Source organism: Chiloscyllium punctatum, chromosome 10, assembly GCF_047496795.1.
Source record: "Chiloscyllium punctatum isolate Juve2018m chromosome 10, sChiPun1.3, whole genome shotgun sequence".
Classification (NCBI taxonomy): Eukaryota; Metazoa; Chordata; class Chondrichthyes; order Orectolobiformes; family Hemiscylliidae; genus Chiloscyllium; species Chiloscyllium punctatum.
Genome location: NC_092748.1, coordinates 51,473,482 through 51,495,226, shown reverse-complemented (window position 1 = coordinate 51,495,226; position 21,745 = coordinate 51,473,482). Strand labels below are relative to the sequence as shown.

The following is a 21,745-nucleotide window of genomic DNA, read 5'->3' as shown; positions in this document are numbered from 1 at the left end:
GTCGATTTTCCGGCTCCTCGGATGCTGCCTGAACTGCTGTGCTTTTCTGGCACCACTCTAATCTACACCAATAATTGGCAGTTGTTAAACTAAAACTGAACAACAGTCATTCCAAATTTATGAAAGCTTAAAAGTGATCTTCTTATTTTCTGTATTTTCTCAACTACAAGCTAAAGTTAGATTAGCATATTTAAATTTGTTTTTGAAGCAGTCATAAACTTTCGGAACTGGATTGGAACCTACAAGATGATATAATGAAAGTTTTCTCACCGTTGGCAACCAAAGCCTAATGTGAATCTTTTGGCTCAAATCTTTCAAGGTCCAGAGCAGGAATATCTGGACTTCAATTTGTGTTTGCATAATGTGATATAAACTGTCTGACTTATATATATTTTTAATACTATCTATTTTAAGTTTGAGTTTTGATTTTGTGTTTAGTGACATAGATGTTTTCTGCATGTCTGAGGTTATTAATTAGTCAGTAGCCATGGTGCTTTCTTTTAAAACAGTTTGAAATAGCAACTTTGGCAGATTAAAGGGTTTTTGTTAATTTTGGGATGTTATGTGACTTAGAAAGATAAATAATGGGCTGTAATTTCAGTTTGAAATTCTGAGATTGCATTTTTTAAGCTTTGGGGAATACTCGTAGCTTAGAGAGATACAAAAGAGTTTTACTTTGTTTTGGGCAGTTCTGTGAAATCATAAGATGAAGATGCTTGTATACAGCAGCGCTCCTGAGAAGGAGAGAATATAATAAGATTAGATTTATAGTGCCAAACCAGAAGTGTTGGGATAAAACTCTGAAGAGATTACATGAAGTTGAGTATGTTTAACCTTGGGTATTTGGTAGCTCCAATAAGAAGTTATCAGTGTTTCCAGTCTAGGAGTTAAAGTCACAGTTCATTAAACCTACCAAGGTTCTAGGAAAGCATTGCACAAAGGTGCTTTTAGTTTTGTACAAGGCACGTTTTGTTTTGGACCTTATAATTATACTTTCACTGTGTTTAAATATCTTGGACTTGAGTGAAGTAAATAGTTTGGTTTATTCCATTTTATCTTTTGGTTAATAAACTGCTGTCTTATTGTTAAGCCAAAATCTGCAACATTGTGTGCTAATGTTTCAGTGAGAAACCACATTATTAAAACCAAACCAAACCAAACCAAACCAAAACAAGATCTATGAAACCAAGTTTCAGTCTGGGATCTGACTTGTCCAGTAATAAAATCAGCTGAGATCAGGACAGTGAGGATCCTGCCAAAATCCTGGTACATGTACGCACACTGTAATTGCCTGGGTAGTTTTAAACTTCTGATTGGTTGATTTACACTGCCTCAGGAACTTGCACAAATAATCTCAGGTGGGTTCAGGTGAGATATGCAATACTTACCTTGGAAATATTATGCTGTTACGACTTAGTCTAACTTAGTCACTGGTCAGTGTTACTGAACCAAACACCACAAACAATCACCCCCTCACCTCCGCAATCTAAGCAAGCTCCCAATGCAACCCTCTCTTCCACCACTACCTCCTGACAATTACCGTCTGACCTGAAATTAATCCTCCTTGAACTCACACACCACGCCTATCTGACCAACCAAACTGACTATACATTCACTGAATGACTCACCCAGCTATTCACTCCTCACCTATTCACGTACCAACTCACTCATTCACATTCACTCACTCGCACCCCCTCAGTGAATCATTCATTCACGCCCGCACATATCCATTCCCTAAGGCAAACTTATGCATGAAAGGACTAGAGACCCTTACAAACCTACCTTAATGTGACTGCTAGTAAAGGGGCATGTCCAGTCCGTCTTTCAATTCTGCTGTGCTCGCTGGGCTTACCCTGGAGAGGCTGCACCACTCCATTTCTGCTTCAGTCAGGATAGGAGGTCCCACTATAAAGGGGCAGGTCCACCAGGGTACAGAAAATATTGTGGTCAGTGCCAATGCACCCAGTATTGCTGCTAACCAGAAGATCTCGGTCAATGTTTGTTCTTAGCACTGTGACAAGATTTCAATCCAGTTCTCACTGAAGTTGTGATGGCAGAATTTTAATAAATTCATTCTCAGGACATGAATATGGATAGTGTTTTCGCTGATATTGTGATATCCATTTGTATTACAAAGGAATGAAGACTATTCTTGATCACTACCTTAATTTTGACAGTTTTGTGCATTCTTCAAAAGCAAATAGTCATAGGTAGCATGTGTTTAATCAAATATTTTCTTCTATGAGAAAATAGCTCTATTGCTTGCATCATTATTTCAAGGCCAATATTTGCATGGTAATAAGACACATTCGGTCCATACCTTGTCTACCTGCTGGTCCCATTCATAGATCTGTAAAATTCGCTCCAGGTCCAGCCTTTGACGATGTGATTGCTCCTCCAACTGTCTCCTCCTGTCCTGTAGCAGTTCCATTAGACTCTCAATTTTTACACAGCTGCTGTGAGCCCCATGAGTTAGCTCAGAATGTACATTCGGTCCTGGGATTTTGAACTCTTTGATTACATGAAGGAGTTCTTGACTTTTGTTTAGAAGAACCATTGAGCTTGTTAAAAGGACTGAAACAAAAGTCAACTGTTCAGAATCAATTCAAGTTCCACATATAGTAGCAGATTTAGACCATAAGACATAAAAGCAGAAGTAGGCTAGTCTGCTCTGATTATCCTCATCTCCACGTTTCTGTCTTTTTCCCCATTTCTCTAGATTCCTCATTGATTAAAAATCTGTCTGCCTTTGCCTTCAATACAATTAATGACACAGCTCTACAGCTCTCTGAAATAAAGTTTTAGACAGATTCACTGACCTCTAAGAGAAGAGAAGAAGTTTCTCCTTATTTCTGTCCTAAACAGAAGTTAAGCCCAGTGGTCCCATTCTCTCCCACAATGTGAAACATCTATCCTGTCAAGCTCCTGAAGGAGCTTAACTGTTTCAATAAGATTGTCTCTCATTCTTTTAAACTGTAATGAGTACAAGTCAAATCTCTCCTCATAAAAGGATCATTCCATACCAAAGTCAACATCGTAAACCTTCTCTGCATTGCTGCCGTTGCCAGTACATTTTTTTTTAGATAAGGGAACCAAAACTGTTCACTGTATTCGAGGTGTGATGTAACTAGTGCTTTCAATCATTTTAGCAGGATTTCCCTACATTGACTCTCCACTCATTTTGAAGTAAAGGCCAACATTCCATTTGTCTTCTCTATTACCTGTTGAACTTGTAAACTAGCTTTTTGCGATTAAGCATGAGGACTCCAAAAATTCCTCTCTGCTGCAGTCTTCTGCAGTCTTTCTCCATTTCAATAATATTCAGCTCCTCTATTCTTCCTGCCAAGGTGGATAATACCTCATTTTCCACTTTATATCCTACTTCCTCAATTTTTGCCCACTTGCTTAAACTATCTATATCTTTCTGCAGACTCTTTGCATCATCCTCCTACCTTTTCTTACATCATGAGTAAGTTTTTCTGTAATACATTCACTATCCTCATACATTTCATTTATATATATGATGCAATTGCAAATAATTGTGGCCCAGCACTGAGCCCTGTGGCACTCCATTGGTTACAGGCCGAAACTGCTGCCCTTATCCCACCTCTCTGTTTTCTATTAATTAGTCCATCCATTATCCCTGCTCATGCATTATCTCCAACAACATGGCATTTTTCTCATTAAGCACGTATTATTAAATCCAAAATGTTTTACATCTTCTATTTCCTTTTAGCGATTCTGTTTGTTAACTCTTCAAAGAATGTTAATAAAATTGTCAGGTAGTATTTTTCTTTCATTAAGCCATGTCAATTCTGTTTGCTTAAATTATGTGTTTCTAAATGCTCTGTGACTATACCCTTTATTATAAACTCCATCATTTTCTCAATGACAGATGTTAAGCTACCTGGCCTACAGTTGGCTTTTTTTTGTTTCTTTTCCTTTACAAAGAATATATTTCCTCAAAGCGCTCATTTTAACTAATCATTGCTTGGAAAAAATTTCAAGCAAGTTTTGAGACATATTGATTTGACCTTCTTTTGATCAGGAATTCCTCACTTTCCAAAGTTGCTTACTTCTTGTCTTTCTCTATTCTTTCAAGTAATTTACATTTGCCACTTTAAAAGACTTTCCTCTAATTTTCCCTTAATGGGGGAATGACGTAGATTGAATCACATTCTCAACGACCATTAGCATTTATCTCTAAGTCACCAAGACATACTTCTGTGGTAGAACTGACATGCTTTTGCCCTCCTCTCCAATACTTACAGGTAAAATGCTTCAACTACTTCAACTGCAACAAAACTAATTCATTGTGATTAAGCAATATAATCAATGCTGGCATTTGAAATGGTGAATATTTGGTGCCAGGTCCAATAATCTTTGACTGTGCAACTCAGTCTCTGCTCTCTCTGTTTGTCACCTTTTTCTCCAGCTCAGTACTAAAGCTGGCGAGTCAAAAACAGGCCGCAATCGTAGCTAAGCCCTTACTGCTTGGCTTATTACCAATCACACATTACAAATGATTATTACATGTGTGTCATGAAGACATCAAAATAATTTGGCATAAATTGACTTCCAATGTTTAAACAGACTGAGCTGACAGTCTAGAAATTCTTACATAGCCTTCTCAAATAAATTGGTTTGGCCTCAACTGGAATGTTTCGTTCGGTTCTAGGCTCCACACTTTCATAAAGATGTGAAAATGTTTGAGTGCAGAAAAGATTAATTATTAAGTTGTAGGAATAAGCAACTTCAGTTTCATAGGTAGACTGAAGAAGGTTAGACTGTTCAGTTTAGAGAAGAGACAGAAATTTAATAGAGGCGTTCAAAATCATGAGGGGCCTGGACAGAGTAGGCAGGGAGAAACTCTTCCCAGTGGAAGGATCAGGAACCAGATGGTATAGATTTAAGATATTTGGCAAAAGTAGCAAAGGAGACATAACCAGAACTTTTTCATGCAATGAGTGCTTATGGTCAAGAGTCCACTGCCTGAATGTGCTGCATGCAGGTTCATTTGAGGCATCAAGAGGGAATCAGTTAATTATTTGAAAAGAAAGAATCCCCAGGGTTAAAAGGTGAAGTTAAGGGTTTTACACGCTACAAAGTGCAAAGCAGACTCACTATGCCAATTGAACTCACATTCTGCAACAATTTGGTGATTCTGTAGAAAGCATGGTTCCCACAAAGATTTTCTGCTGACTTGTTCACTGCTCCTTTACTTGGGAAAGGAGTGATGCTGGCTGCACTAATTACACAGCTGCATACCACCCACACAAAAGCTGCAATCAAATTAAAGTGTAATTTGAATTTTAATCTATTGCTAAACTACTGCCTACACCATTGAATCCAGACACATTTATTCATTTTCTCTGTGTAATCAAATAAATATAGCAGAGAAAATGTCAGTAAGTAGGTTACTCTAGATCACACCATCAGTCAATGCCCAATTGGTTATGACTCAGTGTTGGCCTGAAGCAATGCTACATATTTTGCAAAGCTGAACGAATGAAAAGACTGGAAATTGTGAGGTTCAAGGTTACATTTTCATATATTAGACAAATTGAAAATGGCAATGACCAAGGTAAGGTGGAATAATTTTATTAGACCATAAGATCAAAAGACATAGGAGTGGAAGTAAGGCCATTTGGCCCATCAAGTCCACTCCGCCATTCAATCATGGCTGATGGGCATTTCAACACCACTTACCCGTACTCTCCCCGTTGCCCTTAATTCCTTGTGAGATTAAGAATTTATCAATCTCTGCCTTGAAGACATCTAATGTCCCAGCCTCCACTGTGCTCCATGGCAATGAATTCCACAGGCCCACCACTCTCTGGCTGAAAAAATGTCTCCTTATTTCCATTCTCAGTTGACCCCCTCTAATTCTAAGGCTGTGCCCACGGGTCCTAGTATCCCCACCTGACGGAAACAAATTCCCAGCACCCACCCTTTCTAAGCCATGCATTACCTTGTAAGTTTCTATTAGATAAGAGGTACAGTTAGTAAGTTTGCAGATGACACCAAAATTGGAGGTGTAGTGGACAGCGAAGAGGAAGTGGTGGAGATTGGCACAATTGCAACACAAAAGAGGCATTTGGATGGGCATATGAATAGGAAGAGTTTGGAGGGATATGGGCCAGGTGCTGGCAGACGGGACTAGATTGGTTTCGGCTATCTGGTCGGCATGGATGGGTTGGACCAAATGGTCTGTTTCCGTGCTGTACATCTCTTTGACTCTATCTCCTATCAAACTTCTAAACTCTAATGAATGCAAGCCCAAGATCCTCAGCCATTCATCATATGTTAGGCCTACCATTTCAGGGATCATCTGTGTGAATCTCCGCTGGACAGGCTCCAGTGTCAGTGTGTCCTTCCTGAGGTGTGGGGCCTAAACCTGGACACAGTATTCTAAATGGGGCCTAACCAGAGCTTTATAAAGTCTCAGTAGCACATCGCTGCTTTTACATTCCAACCCTCTTGAGATTGAATAGAGGAAAAGCAACACTAAAGTTGCACAGTGTAAATCGGGTGTGAAAGTTCCAAATAGACTTTGAAATTAAGTGAAGTGAGATCCTCTTCTTCAAGGAGTCAGTGCTTTGCTCTGGTGTCAACTTATGGCTGAATCTGGATTTGAAAATGCAATTACATTATAATGTTGATTTGAAATAAAATCATTTTGCACCAATACCACAGCTGTTCTGTAAATATTAATAGGTTTTGTTACTCATCCCTATTTAGGACACTGCCCAAATTTTACTGTTAAAAATAACACAAAGTACATTGTTTCAGAAATCAGGATAAAAGAAATAAGGTAATTTTCTATTTGAGTTCCCACTTACAAATACTCATAATACATTTCATTAAGGTACTTGCCTTTCTTAAGGTCTTGATGCTGATGAAGGAGTTGCTTCAAGGATTCCATATCCTCAAATATTTGGGCACTGCTCAGAAACTCTTCAGCTTCATCAATTTTTATAGCAAACTAAAAAAAATACTTTTTAAGAATAGAATCAAATTTACAACTGTTATGTCAATTAAAAGACAATGCGGCGCTATCAAAATTCATTGTAATCTCTTTAATTCCAACATTAAAGTGTTGTATTTTGTGATCACTTTTCCTTTGTTAATTACTAACCTCTAAAGCTTGATCAAAGAACTCAGAGGCCATTTTTAAAAGTCTCTTTCGATTTTCAAGCAATTGGTTGAGAGTTGTCCAATTAACTCCCAGAGTTCTTCCCATCTCATCATACAGCTGGCTTTGGCTTTTCTTGGCCTCTGCTGTTGTGTCAGCTTCAAGCAGCAAATCCCTAACACCACCTTCATGTGCCTATTACAGAGAGAGAGAGAGAGAGAGAGAGAAAAAAAAAGCAAGAATAACATTTCTGTACACAGTTGGCTGGCTTTTTTAAACAAGACCAGAATCCCATCATTAATTCTCACTTGATAGTTCGCTAAATATGGAAACAATTAAGTATCTTACTTTTTTCCCTAACGAGTTCTGCTGATTAAATTAAAGATGTACACAAAATAATAGAATAGCAGATGACTGGGACAGCTGATTCAGACAGATTCATCTGAGCTTCACTCTGTGAAGGTGACTGGTGTTCATCATCAGGTAATGGTGCTTCACTGCTCATTTCAACTGTGCTTTCATTCAGCTTCAAGAATGATGGCAGGGAGGAGGAAGAAGGGAGGATCGGAAACAAAGTGAGGGCACAGAGGGAGTGCAGTCAGGTTGTAAAGGAATAGGGAGGATGAAAGAAAAGTAGAAGAAAGATTAGGAACGTGGGCAACATAGGCACCAACCGAATATGAGAAAAATGTAATGGAGAAAGTCTTGAGAATTCAGTGTCGACTCGCCAAGATGCATATTGTTGCTTGTGAGTAGCTGAAAAGAATAAGAAAGCCCTAAAAGAGACAAAAGTTAAATAACTGAAGAAAAACTTGCTCTAAAAGAGGGAATCTATCATGAACGAACCTGTGGAACTGCAGGTGGCAGAGGAACTTTGAGTGGGAGAGATCCAGTTGCCATTGTCCACACAGGCATTAATGAGGAAGGAGGTTGTGCTGAGAGAGTCGAAGCAGCTGTGGTTAAATTAAGAGCAGAACCAAAAAGGTAACAATCACTGGATTATTACCTGAGCCATGAGCAAACTGACACAGTGTCAGCAAGTTTAAGAGGTAAACAGAAACAAAAACAGAAGTTGCTGGAAAATCTCAGCAGGTCTAGCAGCATCTGTGCAGAGAAATCAAAGTAACATTTTGGGTCCAATGACCCTTCCTCAGGCAATTTTAGCATGGCCAATCCACCTAACCTTTGGACAGTGGGAGGAAACTGGAGCAACTGGAAGAAACCCACATTCTACAGGAAATACTCAAGAATACTCCACATGCTCCAAGTATAATCCTCCAAATTGAAATGGAAATCTGAAACAAAAACAGAAATTGCTGGAGAAAGGCAGCAGGTCTGCAGCATCTGTGGAGAGAAAACAGAGTTAACACAGTGCTTCTGAACAAGGGCCACTGGATTCAAAACATTGATGCAAACTGTGGAAAATGGATTTCAATTCAACATGAGCAATTTTTCAGCTAAAAGGGTTTCGAGCAGACTGTTTTCTAAATCATGAAAAAACTACAAGCAAATGCAAGAAGGCAAGTACAGGATAAAGCCCGAGCTTCTTGAGTGTTATTAGATCCAGACTAGTGGCAAGTATTCCATCACACATTTGACTTGTGCCTTGCAAGATAGCGGACAGGCTTTGGGGAGTCAGAAAGTGGGTTACGCACTCGAGGACTCCTAGTCTTTGACTTGTTTCATAGCCACTGTATTTATATGAATAGTCCAGTTTATTTTCTGGTCAAAGGTAACTTCTAGGATGTTGCTAGTGTGGATTCAGTGACCTCAACAGCACTGGATATTAAAGGACAATTGTTTGATTTTCTCTCGTTGGAGAAGGTCATTGTCTGGCACTTGTTTGGTAGAAATGCTATTTGCCACTTGTCAGCGCAATCCCAGATACTGTTCCTGTTGTCTTGCACTAAGACATGGGCCACTTCAGTACCTAAGGGGTTGCAAATGTGCAATGTTCAGCACAATCACCATCAGTGAACATCCCAGTTTTGACCTTATGATGGAGGGAAAGTTATTGGTAAATCAACAGAAGATGGTTGGGCCTAGGATACTACCCTGGGGAATACCTGCAGAGATATCCTGGAACTGAATTGATCAACTTCCAGCAACCACAACCATCTTCCTTTGTGCCAGGTATGAAAGCAGGGTGCTTTCCCCGATTGTCATTGATTCAAATTTGCAAAATACAAATGCAATCAAATATCAAAGGCAGACATTCACACCTCACTTCTGGATGTCAGCTCTTCTGTACATATTTAAACTGAGGCTGTCATGAGCTCAGGAGCTGAGCAGCAATAGTGAAACCCAAACTGAGCATCAGTCAGCAGGTTATTGCTAAGCAAAGGCTGCTTGACAGCACTGTTGGTGACATCTTCCAACACTTTACTATTATCAAGAGAAGACAGATGGGGCAGTAATTGGCCTGGTTGGATTTGTCCTGCTTTTTATGTATAGGACATACTTGGGCAATTTTCCACATGGTTGGATAGAGGCCAGTGTTGTAGATGAATTGGAAAAATCTGGCTCAGGTCTGAAGCACACGTCTTCAGTATTTTTGCCAGAATATTGTCATGGATCACAGCCTTCACAAATACCAGTGTTCTCAGAATTCAAATCTTCACATTAACTTTCATTGTAGGCCCACATTTCTGCCAGGAACAAACCCACTTACCCATTATAGGACTTGGTGTTCCGAGAAACACAAATTCATTTCAAATGGTTGTATTTCACCCGGAACTATGTTATGAACAATTGCTATTTTATTTGTCTTCATTTGTTTGGATAAGCATTGTTCAACAAAACATTTATGAATATCAAAACTGACTTTTACCTCAAACATTATAAATATCAATATGGAAATACATTATTGATGATTTATTATATGCACAATATAGCAACAAGATCCAATTCTGTAGAATGCGTTGTGATGTGTATGTTCATTCAGAAATGCCCGCACATTATGCCTTGTTGCCAAAGCAATCATTTAGTCTGCATTCATGCTGTACACACTGATACTGCCTATGAAGATTTCAGTGATGTGACCATTTTGCAATTTTTTAGACAGGACTTCAGGTCCTACCTGAAGCATCGAAGGATCAATGCAGACATCAACGGAGATGTTTGTTGGAGAATTGACAGAAGAGAACAGGACACATCCCTTTTTCATGACAGTAAATGCCATATTTAGCTAAGGAAGATCCTAAGACTTTAAGATAAAGAGGCTGAATTAGGCCATTAGGCCCACTGAGTCTGTTCTGCCATTCAATCATGGCTGATGTGTTTCTCAATCCCATTCTCCTCCTTCTCCCTGTAACCCTTTGTCCCATTTCTAATCAAGAACCTATCTATCCCTGTCTTAAATACACTCAATGACTTAGCTGCCACAGCTTTCTGCAGCAATGAGTTCCACAGATTCATTAGTGTCTGACTGAAGAAATTCCTCCTCATCTCAGTTCTCATCATCGCTTCAGTCTGAGACTGTGCCCTCAGGCCCTAGTCACTCCTACTCGTGGAGATATCTTCTCCACATTCATTCAAGTCTTTCAGTGAATTAACCTGTCATTGGGTGAATATGTTAATAGGTGAATATATCAATGGGTAAATGGAAGACTGCGTTGGTGAGTTGAATGAATGTGTAGGTCTTTATAAATTCATTTATTGGATGTAGACATCACTGGCTAGACCAAAATTAATAGCCTGCTCTTGAAGTTGCTCTTGAGGTGGTGTGTTCCATGTGTTGTGGAGGGAATCCAGGATTTTGACCCATTGACTCTGAAGGAATATCAATATACCAAGTCAAGATGGTGAGTGACTTTAGGGAAACTTATAGGTGGTGCTGTTTCCATGCTGCCTTTGTCCTTCTACATCAAAAGTTTGGAAGATGTTGTCCAAGGAGCTTTGGCAAATTTCTAGTTTCCTTCTTCACTCATGGGACATGGATGTTGCTGGCTAACATTGTTATTACCTGTCTCTAGTTGTCATTGAGAAGGTGGTAGTGAGCTGCCTTCTTGAAATGATTATTACCTGAGCCTCATGCAAACTGAGATAGTGGACAAAGAACAGCAGAGATAAGTGGTGACTCAAAAACTGTGTTGGGAGAAGTGGGCTCTGGTTTGTGGAGAACAGGCACCATTGCTGTGTAAAGTGCAGGCTATACTATCAGGATCACCTACACCTGAACCGAAATGGAACTGGTGTCCTTGCAAACTGCATGACAAGGACACCGAGAGGATTTTAAACTAAATAATCAAGGCAAGGGATCAAATATGGAAAGATGTAGGCCGAAAGTAATAATATGGGAAATGAGTGTAGAAATAGACAGTAGAAAATAACCGAAGAATGCACCAACAAACAAGGCATATTATCACAAAGATAACAAAATGACAAAAGTAAAGATTCTGAATTTTACCACAAACAGTTCAAGTGTCATTTCTGATGAGTTTCAAGGAAGGTTTGTCTCTGTAATCCCTAGCAAATTCTTTGCACTATCTTCCCAGACTGACCTCACTACCTATGCACAATACCCCTACAACACACTGCTTGTTAAACTTTCCCTCTCACCATTGGTAGCAGTACTGGTCATTACCACTACCTCCTGAAATTTCTGGTGCTGGTACCATTTTTAAAGCCTATACATCAAGTGCTGGCAATCCCCAGCTGGCCAGCATGGTTTCTGTCAATAGCTCCAGACAAACTGGACAAAGGGAAATGAACACCCTGTTTGTCAACAGGAATCTGGGGTTCCTGGTGGATAGGGTGGTCCTTGGGATCGTGGCCCATGAACATGCCCCAAGAAGTAGGTGATTGATGTCCAAGTTGGAGGGCCAGAGGAGCAAGTGGAGTCACTAAGCAACTGCTTTGACTTTTGCTGCAGGATTTTGTCAGCATCTAGATTCTATTGACAGGCAGGAGAATGAGAAACTGCATATCAATGAGATGCGAATGAGGATGCTAATACATGCAAATAGGCCTCTTGACAGTCATTAGCGAGCATCTCATCTCACCGTTCAACACTTGGTTGGAAAATGAAAAGCTTTGCTCTCAAAGTCAGGAATCCCCTTACTACTGACATCATGTGATTCTCCCAATATTCCCAATACTGCTCACATTATTCAGGGGCTGGGCAAATTTTGCCCTCCGTATCTGAATGGTTGTAGGTTTCATAGCAAGGTAAACAAATTGATAGCATACACTGAAGTAAATATATATGATCTGATAGCCATTATAGATATATGGCTGGAGGATGACAGGTATTGAGTCCTGAATATTGAGCAGTATCTGACATTCTATAAGAATAGGAAGCTAAGGTGGAGGGGTACCACTACTAATCAAGGATAATTTATTAGTGGGATTGGTCTACAGATTCTGAACAGTAACCAAAATGCAAGACCAAGATACCATAAAGAACTAATTGGTGCATCTGAGATGAATGACAAAAATCATGAGTAGCTTTAATCTGGAAAAATCTCAACTGGAAAAATCAGATTGGCAATGGATGATGAGTTTAGAGAATGTTTATTAAGTAGTTTCTTAGAGTAGCATGTCTAGAACTGACCATACAGCAAGATTAGAATAGTGCTGGAAAAGCACAGCAGATCAGGCAGCAGCCGAGGAGCAGGAAAATCAACATTTCGGGCAAAAGCCCTTGATCAGGAATCTATAGAGCAGGCTATTTTGGTACTTGTTTTTGTGCAGTGTTGATTGATTAATAATCTCAAAGTAAAGGTACCTTTAGATAGCAATAACCACAAAATGACTGAATTTTACACCCAGTTTAAAGGAAGAAGGGTTCTGAAGAAGGGTTTTCGGCCCCGAAATTCTAACACTGCTTTCCCTCCACAGATGCTATCAGACCTGTTGAGTTCTCCTAGCAATTTCCAGCAAGCAGTTCTTTAGTTTTTTTTATAAAGGGAGAAGACTGGGTCCAAGACTAGTTCTTATAACTTAAATAAGGGTGATAATACAAGCATACAAGCTAGCTGAAGTGATCTTATATACTGGCTCAGAGATAAATTAATAGAAATGCAGTGACAGACATTTAAGGAGATTTTTCAGAATACTCAGAGTAAGTATATTCCTACTATAAAGCAAAATTCTAAAGGAAGGGCCCAAGAATATGGTTAACTGAAGACGCTAGGAAAAACGTCAAGCTTAAGGAAAACATATATAAATCGTAAATGTGAGTAGATGATTGGTCAGAAGGCAAAGGATAATTAAAAGTTTAATCAGGTAGAAGAAATAGTATGAGAGGAATTAGTTACAGATAGCCTTCTGCTATTTTAAAAAAAGGAAAAGACAAGGTAAATTTTGTGTTGGAGCCTTTCTCTGCAGAGTGAGAATGGTGGGTTAACAATAGATAATTAGAAAATGACAGATGAAATGAATAAATATTTTGCCTCCATCTTCACTAAAGAGGATACAAAAATTATTACAGCAATAGCTTTATAACTCATGAGGTAGGAGACAGGAACCTGGAGAATTCATAATCAAACAATAGAGAAGTGGTACAAAATAAAACTACAGGCTGATAAAGCTCTCAATCCAGATGGACGTTATCCTAGAAAATAGGTAACTAATGAAGAAGTAGACGCCTTGGTGTTAATCTTCCAAAATTCCCGAAATTCAGGAAATGCTTTAATCAGATTAGAATATCACTAACATAACCACTGTATTCAAAGAGAGAAAGGCAGAAAACAGGAAACAATAGAGCAGTTTGACATTTGTCATGGGGAAAGTTAGAATTAATTAGTAAAGCATGTGTATCTGGATTAGATAAGGAGATTGATGGTGTGCTAACTAAATTTACAGATGACACAAAGAAAGGTAGGAAATGATGTTATGAAGATGACATAAGAACAGGGATGCAGACTGATATAATAGGTAAGTGAGTGGGCAAAGATCTGGCAGATGGAGTATAAGGTGGGAATAAGGGAAGTCTTTCTCTTTGGCAGGCTGAATAAAAAAGTAGAATGTTACTTAAATAGAGACAATGCACAATTCCATGGTGCAGAAGGATCTTAGTGTTAGTGGAAGTGAGGTAATTGAATATTTCTAAGGCAGAGAAAGATAGGCTCTTGAATAAGAACAGAAAGTGCAGGAAAATCTCAGCAGGATTGACAGCATCTTAGGAGACAGAGACATAGTTAATGTTTTGAGTTAAGAAGGATGCTTCTTGTTAGGCAAGGGAATCAAAGGCTATCGATAGTAGGTGGAAATGGCATTTGATCATGTGCACTCTCATCTGAGTCAGATGGTTGTCGGTTCAAACCCTACTTGAAGCAAGCACATTGTCCCAGCGAGAATTGTGATACTGAGGGAGTACTGCCCTGTTGAAGATATCATCTTTGTCTGACAAAATAAACCAGGGCCTTACTGTACTCTCAGGCAGACAAAGAAAACTCTGGATTTACAAACATATAAGATAGGAGCTGTCTGTCCATAATAGTTGTAATAAATCATTCAGTCCCATGAACCTGCTCCATTCGTTCAATAATATCATGGCTGATCTGTTTGTATTTTGAATTGCAGATTCCCCAGCAATGCCTTAAATTTTTAACTTCTCTCTTGTATCCTGGCCAATATTAAGCCCTTATCCAACATCAATTTACAGCGGAGTATTTAGTATATTTTGGATCTTGTGTATTTTTCCTACATCACAACAGTGACCATATTTCAAAGTTATTCAATGAGCTATAAATCATTTTGATCTCATTGACGTCTGGATAGGTGCTTACGGTCAATTCAGCTTTGTTCTTTCTTTGGATAAAAAAATAGCTGATGGGAAGAAAAGGGTTTGAATAAATGGGCGTTTCTTATGTCAGATAAGGATTGAAAATTCTAAATCTCAAAATCAATGGGAATTATTTTGTTGGTAGTATGTAAAAATGACTTGTGCCTGGGTTAATGGAGGATAATGAAGAGGCGCTGGGGTTATGGATGAATGAAAGGAAAGAATCAAAACACTGAAGCAGATAACGGTCCACGTTTTGCGGGAAGTGGCCTTCAAAGCTGTTTACCACTAACCTCAAATAAATCTTCTTATAACAATCTAGCCATCCTTGTGGTGCAGCCTTCCCTTTTCCCAAAGGAATTTTAAAGTCTGATCCCAAATCAAGTGAATCTCCATCATTCAGTAGCAGTGGTGGCCATGAGAAGGGTAAGCAGTGAACATTGGAGTATGTTAGCAAAGCAGGAAGTTAAAAGCACTTCATCTTTTCACATTCAAAGTTCAGAAAGGAAAATAAAAGATGATTAACCTAACCTGGAAGCTAAAATAGTGATAAGCAAACTTTAAAATAAAATCCAGTGGGGCAGTGAAGTGTAAAATGAGTTTTAATGTGGAGTTTTCAGATTATGAAGAGGAGAAATTGTAATCCTTCTGGTTGGGATTTAAAAGAAGAAGGATTATCCATTGAAAACAATTCCAGGAGAAAGGAAGAAAGTTAAAAATGTAGGACCTCAAAGATATTTTGCTTTCTGCAGTATTTATGGAAAAAAACAGATGTTCCATGGTAGCAGAAAGAAAAGATTCACTGAGTTCCAAGTTTTAAAATAGTCCACAACTGCATGCAGGTGGTAAATCAAAGGAAGCATTAACAACAGGTAGAATAAGATAAAAATGCCTGAAGCAGATCTATTAGAGCAGAAACAAAATTGGAAGCGCAATAATAGGTGAATAAATCTCAGAAACAGATGAAGTGGAGCCAGTGAAAGCCCCAATTTAAGATTTCCAGAAGGCATTTTATAAGGTGCCACATCAGAGGTTATTGTGGAAAATAAAAACTCATGGTTAGGGGGTAACATATTGGCATGGATAGAAGATTGCCTGGCTAACTGGGAAGCAGAGTGTAGGAATAAACAGGTCTTTTTCTGGCTGACAGGATGTCACACAAGACATATGCCACAGCGATCAGTGCAGGGGGCACAATTCATCACAATTTACATAAATGAGTTAGATGACAGGATCAAAATCCTGGGAACCATTACTGAACAAAGAGCCATTGGAGTGCAGGTTCATTTTTCATTGAAAGTGGAGTCGCAGGTAGATAGGATAGTGAAGAAAATGTTTGATATGCTTCCCTTTTTGGCCAGAGTACAGGAGTTGGGAGGTCATGTTGCAGCTATACAGGACATTGGTTAGGTCACTTTGGAATATTATGTGCAATTCTGGACTCTCTCCTATTGGAAGGATGTTGTGAAACTTGAAGGGGTTCAGAAAAGATTTACAAGGATGTTGCCAGGGTTGGAGGATTTGAGCTATAGAGAGAGGCTGAACATGCTGGGACTGTTTTCTCAGGAGCGTTAGAGGCTGAGGGGTGACCTTATAGAGGTTTATAAAATCATGAGGGGCATGGATAGGGTGAATAGTCAAAGTCTTTTCCCTGAGGTCGGAGAGTCCAGAACTAGAGGGCATAGGTTTAGGGTGAAAGGGGAAAAATTTAAAAGGGACCTAAGGGGCAACTTTTCACGCAGAGGGAGGTGTGTGTATGGAATGAGCTGCCAGAGGAAGTGGAGGAGGCTGGTACAACTACAACATTTAAAAAGGCATCTGGATAGGTATGTGAATAGGAAGGGTTTAGAGGGATTTGGGCTAAGTGCTGGCAAATGGAAGTAGATTAAGTTAGGATATTCTGTCGACATGGATGGGATGGACCGAAGGGTCTGTTTCTGTGCTGTACATTTCTATGATTCTATGTTTTGAGCTAAATTTGCTAATATAAGTAGGAAAGGGAATTGTAAAAGAGGCCATAAGGAGTCTACAAAGCCATATAGCTAAGTTAAGTGAATGGTCAGAATTCTGGCAAATGGAGTACAATGTGGAAAAATTTGAAATTGACAATTTTTTCAAAAAGTATAAAAAAGATGCATGTTATCTAAATAGTGAGAAGTTTGCAGAGAGATCAGAATGTCCTAGTGCCTTAATCACAGAAAATTATTGTGGAGGTACAGCAAGTAATCAGGAAAGCTAACAGAATATTATGTTTTATTGCAAAGGGAAATAAATGCTTCAGAAATAGATGTTTCAGTTATACAAGGCATTAGTGAGACTGCAATTTGAGTTCAATGCACAGAATGGTCTGGGGGAGACTAATCATTGATTTAAATATGACACAAACTGCCTCACAGATAACAGCCAACATTGAACGCTGAGAGATGATACTAACATCTCAGTGGGAGTGCTGGACAAGGCATTATCAGCATGTTTGTAGCCCAAAAGGTTTCCTTCATTGGCTAAATGAATGCCACATAAGCTGAACTTCATAACCAAAACAGAAATGTTAGATGAGGGGACAAGAAAGCCTCTTACGGCAAGACTACCAATTTCATAGCTCAGTCAAGTTTGTCAGTCAGAGGGTTGTCAATATGCTAGTAAGAAAAGTTGGAAGAGAGTGCGGTCACTGTCGTTCTATGTCCGCCTTGTGCTGGGAAAAAATGTCATTGGCACAAACTCTGCCACCCGTTAATGCCAAATGCCACAAGAAAGCTCAGTTCAAGAAGTATTGAAGAAGATGTGTTATTCGTAGAGGAGGTGGTAGATCCACAAGAATAAAGCCGGTATACAGCTATCATGGCTAAAGGCAGGAAAATAAATTTTAAACTGGACAAAGGTACAAGACTTCTGAGACCACACACTGGCTGAAGCCTGAATTTCTCCATCCATCTTCCATCAACTTCATAGGATATTCTACCAAAGATGTGAGGATAGGTGCATGTTACCTTTCAATTTAATGTGACCAGAAATGCCATTTCTAATCATCATTGTTCTTTATTTGGGAGAAAAGTTTATGTAATTTTGCATCTGCTTTATTTGCTTCTGACGGAAGAAAATCAATTTGAAGCAATATGCTGTGTATCAGTCTTCATTGAATAGTGAAGGGTAGGAAAAACTCTTGCTCAACGAAGTGATTAATAAATTTATGGCAAAGTTGACCGAACCTCACAAGAGGTCAGCTTCTGAGCCCATTACACTCAATGGAAGTTGGAGCTTCTTGAGAATGGGAATGTAAGAACTTCATAGAAGTTCCACGAAAGCTTGGTAATGGCATACAGCCAATTGATGAATATTACACCAACCATTTTAAGCCATGAAGAAGTAGATGCTTAGAATCTGGTAATTTGGAAAAGAAGAATCATATGCTTTCATTCTTGGGAGGTGAGAAAAATAGGAGTGAAATAGGAGTGGAATAGGAATACTACTACAGAGAAGATACAAGAGAACAGTTCAAGGTATTTAGTCATTCTTAGACAGAGTGATCGTGATTGAAAGAAAGTCTTTTGACTTGGTTGTCTTACAAGTTAATGCTCCAAATCAAGATTACATGGAACCCCAGTTGGAGGGATTTGATGGCGGCATCCTGAAGTGTCATGATTAAGTTAAATGCTCTGATGTAGTAAATGTAATGGGCAACTTAAATGCTAAAGTTGGTGAAGTGCATCAAGGATGCATGTTAGACAATATGGTCATGGACCAAGAAATTTAAGAGCAAGATTGCTACAAATTTGACAAGAAAATGATCGGATGGCAGCAAACTTTCCTTAACAATAGAAAAGACTGTGCACTTGATCGAGGTGATGTGTTTATAAATAAAATAAATTACATGATTGTGAAACAATGTTTTTGAAACAGTATAAAGGAAAGCTATATGTAACCTGGTGTGGATATTCATTGAGATCATTGGGTCCTTGCAGCAATGACATTGAAACTGAAAATACCAAGAAAATTACAGAAAAAATATTTAAGGAAATAGAGGTTCTGAAAGAAGAAACAGAAACACATTTGTTTGGCAAATGTTTGAGTCAGAGGACTGCGTTAATTTTATTTAATGGAGTAAATCAGAAGTTTTCCCAAGTTTCTCTGTGGAAAATACTGTAAGACAAGAAACAGAAATAGAATGCTAGGGTTGAAGGAAGAAATAAGGAATAATGTAGAACTACAAAGTGCTACCACACTGTATGAACTCCAGAAGATTTATCATAATTAGAAATAGATGTTGGGCCTTACTGCAAATACCTTATTGACACAACTGAGTGACATGCTGCCACTTCATGGCTCAGCAAGTGAAAGCAAAGGCACTCTCTATATGTCTTCAACTAAACTGGATGGATTTTTAGGCAATCACTAGGGAACTCTTTCTGCTCCAAGAAGTTGAAGTGAATGTGAAGCACTTCTGCAGAAAATCACTGATCTGTTTCGCAACAAGATCGTCTGAAACATGTACAAAGGGGGATCTAGCTCCACAGAAGATGACAATCACACAGGACTGTCAAGCAACAGAGGAATTCACCCATGAGAAATGGTGCCACAGAAAAAAATGAACATGCTGTAGTACAGCAGTATGTAAATGCTATATTTTATCTAACTGTCTTCAAAATAGTCTTTGTTCTGCTTATCATTTATTCGATTCATTACAAATGTATTTTGCAAGGGTTTTCACAGAGAAAGAGACATGAAGTCTCCTGAAAGTAATTAAGATCCAAGGTCTGATGGGGCTGTGGGACTCAATAAATTGATATTAGTGAAAAAGTAGAATTGAAAAAATTTAATGGGACTGAAATTTCACAAAACCCTAGGACCCAATGATGGTCACCTGAGGGTGTTGAAAGAGATGGTTACAGAGATAATGTATGTAATAGACATCATTTTTCAAAATTTTATTAATGTTGCAAAGATGTCTGCTAATGCAAACGTAACCCTCCTGTTTAAGAAAGGAAGGAGAGAGTAAACATGGAATTGAGCATCTGTGAGCCTTACGTCAGAAGTAAGGAGAATACTGAAATGTATTATAAAGGATATGGTTACTATACAATAAATTTAGAAAATAATTGTCTGAAGTAATTTATGAAGGGAAAATCATGTTTGACAACTGTTAAGACTTTTTGGGGGAATGTTTCTAGTAGATCATTAAGAGGGATATCAGTAGATGTGTTGAATTTGAATTATTATAAGCCTTTTGATAAAATCTGAAGAAAGCAGTTTAGCAAACACAATTAAAGCTCATAATATGGGGAGTGGGGGGGAGGTGCAATATACCAGCAAAAGTTGAGCATTGGTTCGCAGTAAGAAACTCCACAGTGTAGAATAAATGGATTACTCTCAGGTTGGCAGGCTGTGACCAGTGGGGCAGCACAAGGATCAGTGCTTGGGCCCTAGCTGGTCATGATAAAACAAAGAACAAAGAACAACACAGCACAAGAACAGGCCCTTCGCCCCTCCAAGCCTGCATCACCACATTTTGCCCTTCCATCTAAAACTGCCTTCACTTATAGGATCCGTATCCGTCTATTCCCTTCCTATTCATGTGTTTGTCCAAGCGTTTCTTGAAAGGTGTTATTGTGTCTAATTTCACCATCTCCTCTGGGAACACGTTCCTGACACTCACCACCCTTTGCGTGAAAATCATGCAGCGCACATCTCTTTTACACTGTTCCTGCCCCTCCCCACCTTGCACCTTGAATACGTGTCCCCTAGTAATTGACCCCACCACTCTGGGAAACAGCCTCATACTTTCTGCTCTATCCATGCCATTCACAATCTTATAAACTTCTATCAGGTCACCCTTCAACTTCCTGCATTCCAGTAAAAACAAACCCAGTCTCTCCAACCTTTCCTCATAGCTAAAATCCCCCATATTTGGCAACATCCTGCTAAACCTTTTCTGAACCCTCTCCAAAGCATGCTTCTGGTAGTGTGGTGACCCAGAACTGTGTGCAATATTCCAAGTGTGGCCAAACTAAAGTTCTATAAAGCTTTTTCACTATCTGCAACTCCAACAATGTTTGTACCATCCACAAACTTACTAATTAGACTGGCCATGTTTTCTTCCAAATTATTTATGTAGACCACATTCAGCAGACGTCCCAGCACTAACCCCTGTAGGAAACCACTATCCACAGACTTCCATTCTGAAAAATATCCTTCCACCGCGACCCTCTGTCTCCTATGACCAAGCCAGTTCTGTATCCATCTTGCCAGCTCACCCCTTATATCATGTAATTTCACTTTTGTACCAGTCTGCCATGAGGGACATTTTTAGAGGCTTTACTGAAGTTCATGTAACCATCTAACTGCTTTTCCTGCATCTTTGTCTCCTCCTCAAAAAACTCAATCAAGTTAGTGAGGCATGGCCTCCCCTGCACAAAACAATGTTATCACTAATAAATCCATTCACTTCTAAATGTGTATCGATTGCAACTCTGAGAATCTTTTCCAATAATATCCTACCAGGAATGTGAGACTCAGAGATCTGTAGTTTCCAAGATTATTCCCTCCTACCCTCCTTAAACAATGGGACAACTCTGGCTATCTTCCAGTCCTCTGGGACCTCACCTGTGGCCAAAAAGATGATACAAAGATGTCTGTCAATGCTCCCGCAATTTGTTCTCTTGCCTCCCTCAATATTCTGGGATAGATACCATCAAGACCCAGGGACTTATCTACTTTAATAGCTTTTAAGACAGACAAGACCTCTTTCTTTAAAATAGAAACTTGGTTTAGAAACTTGACACTCCCTTCCCTGACATCATCCTCACAAATTCCTTTTCTTTGGTAATTACTGACATGAAATATTTGTTTAGGACCTCAACTACCTCTTCTGGTTCCACACAGATTCC

General features: G+C 39.1%; 1 protein-coding gene across 4 annotated transcripts in view; it reads right to left on the bottom strand.

Annotated features, from left to right (window-relative positions):
- Nucleotides 1-21,745, bottom strand: part of ccdc141 (coiled-coil domain containing 141) — a 135,049-nt gene that overhangs the window by 103,384 nt on the left and 9,920 nt on the right. For all 4 annotated transcript variants that reach the window (XM_072579115.1, XM_072579116.1, XM_072579117.1 and 1 more), the window contains exons 3-5: nucleotides 7,139-7,330; nucleotides 6,877-6,985; nucleotides 2,321-2,574 (exon numbers count right to left, since the gene is read on the bottom strand). In XM_072579115.1, the coding sequence (XP_072435216.1) occupies nucleotides 2,321-2,574; nucleotides 6,877-6,985; nucleotides 7,139-7,330 (555 nt within the window). The remainder of the gene's footprint in view (nucleotides 1-2,320; nucleotides 2,575-6,876; nucleotides 6,986-7,138; nucleotides 7,331-21,745) is intronic.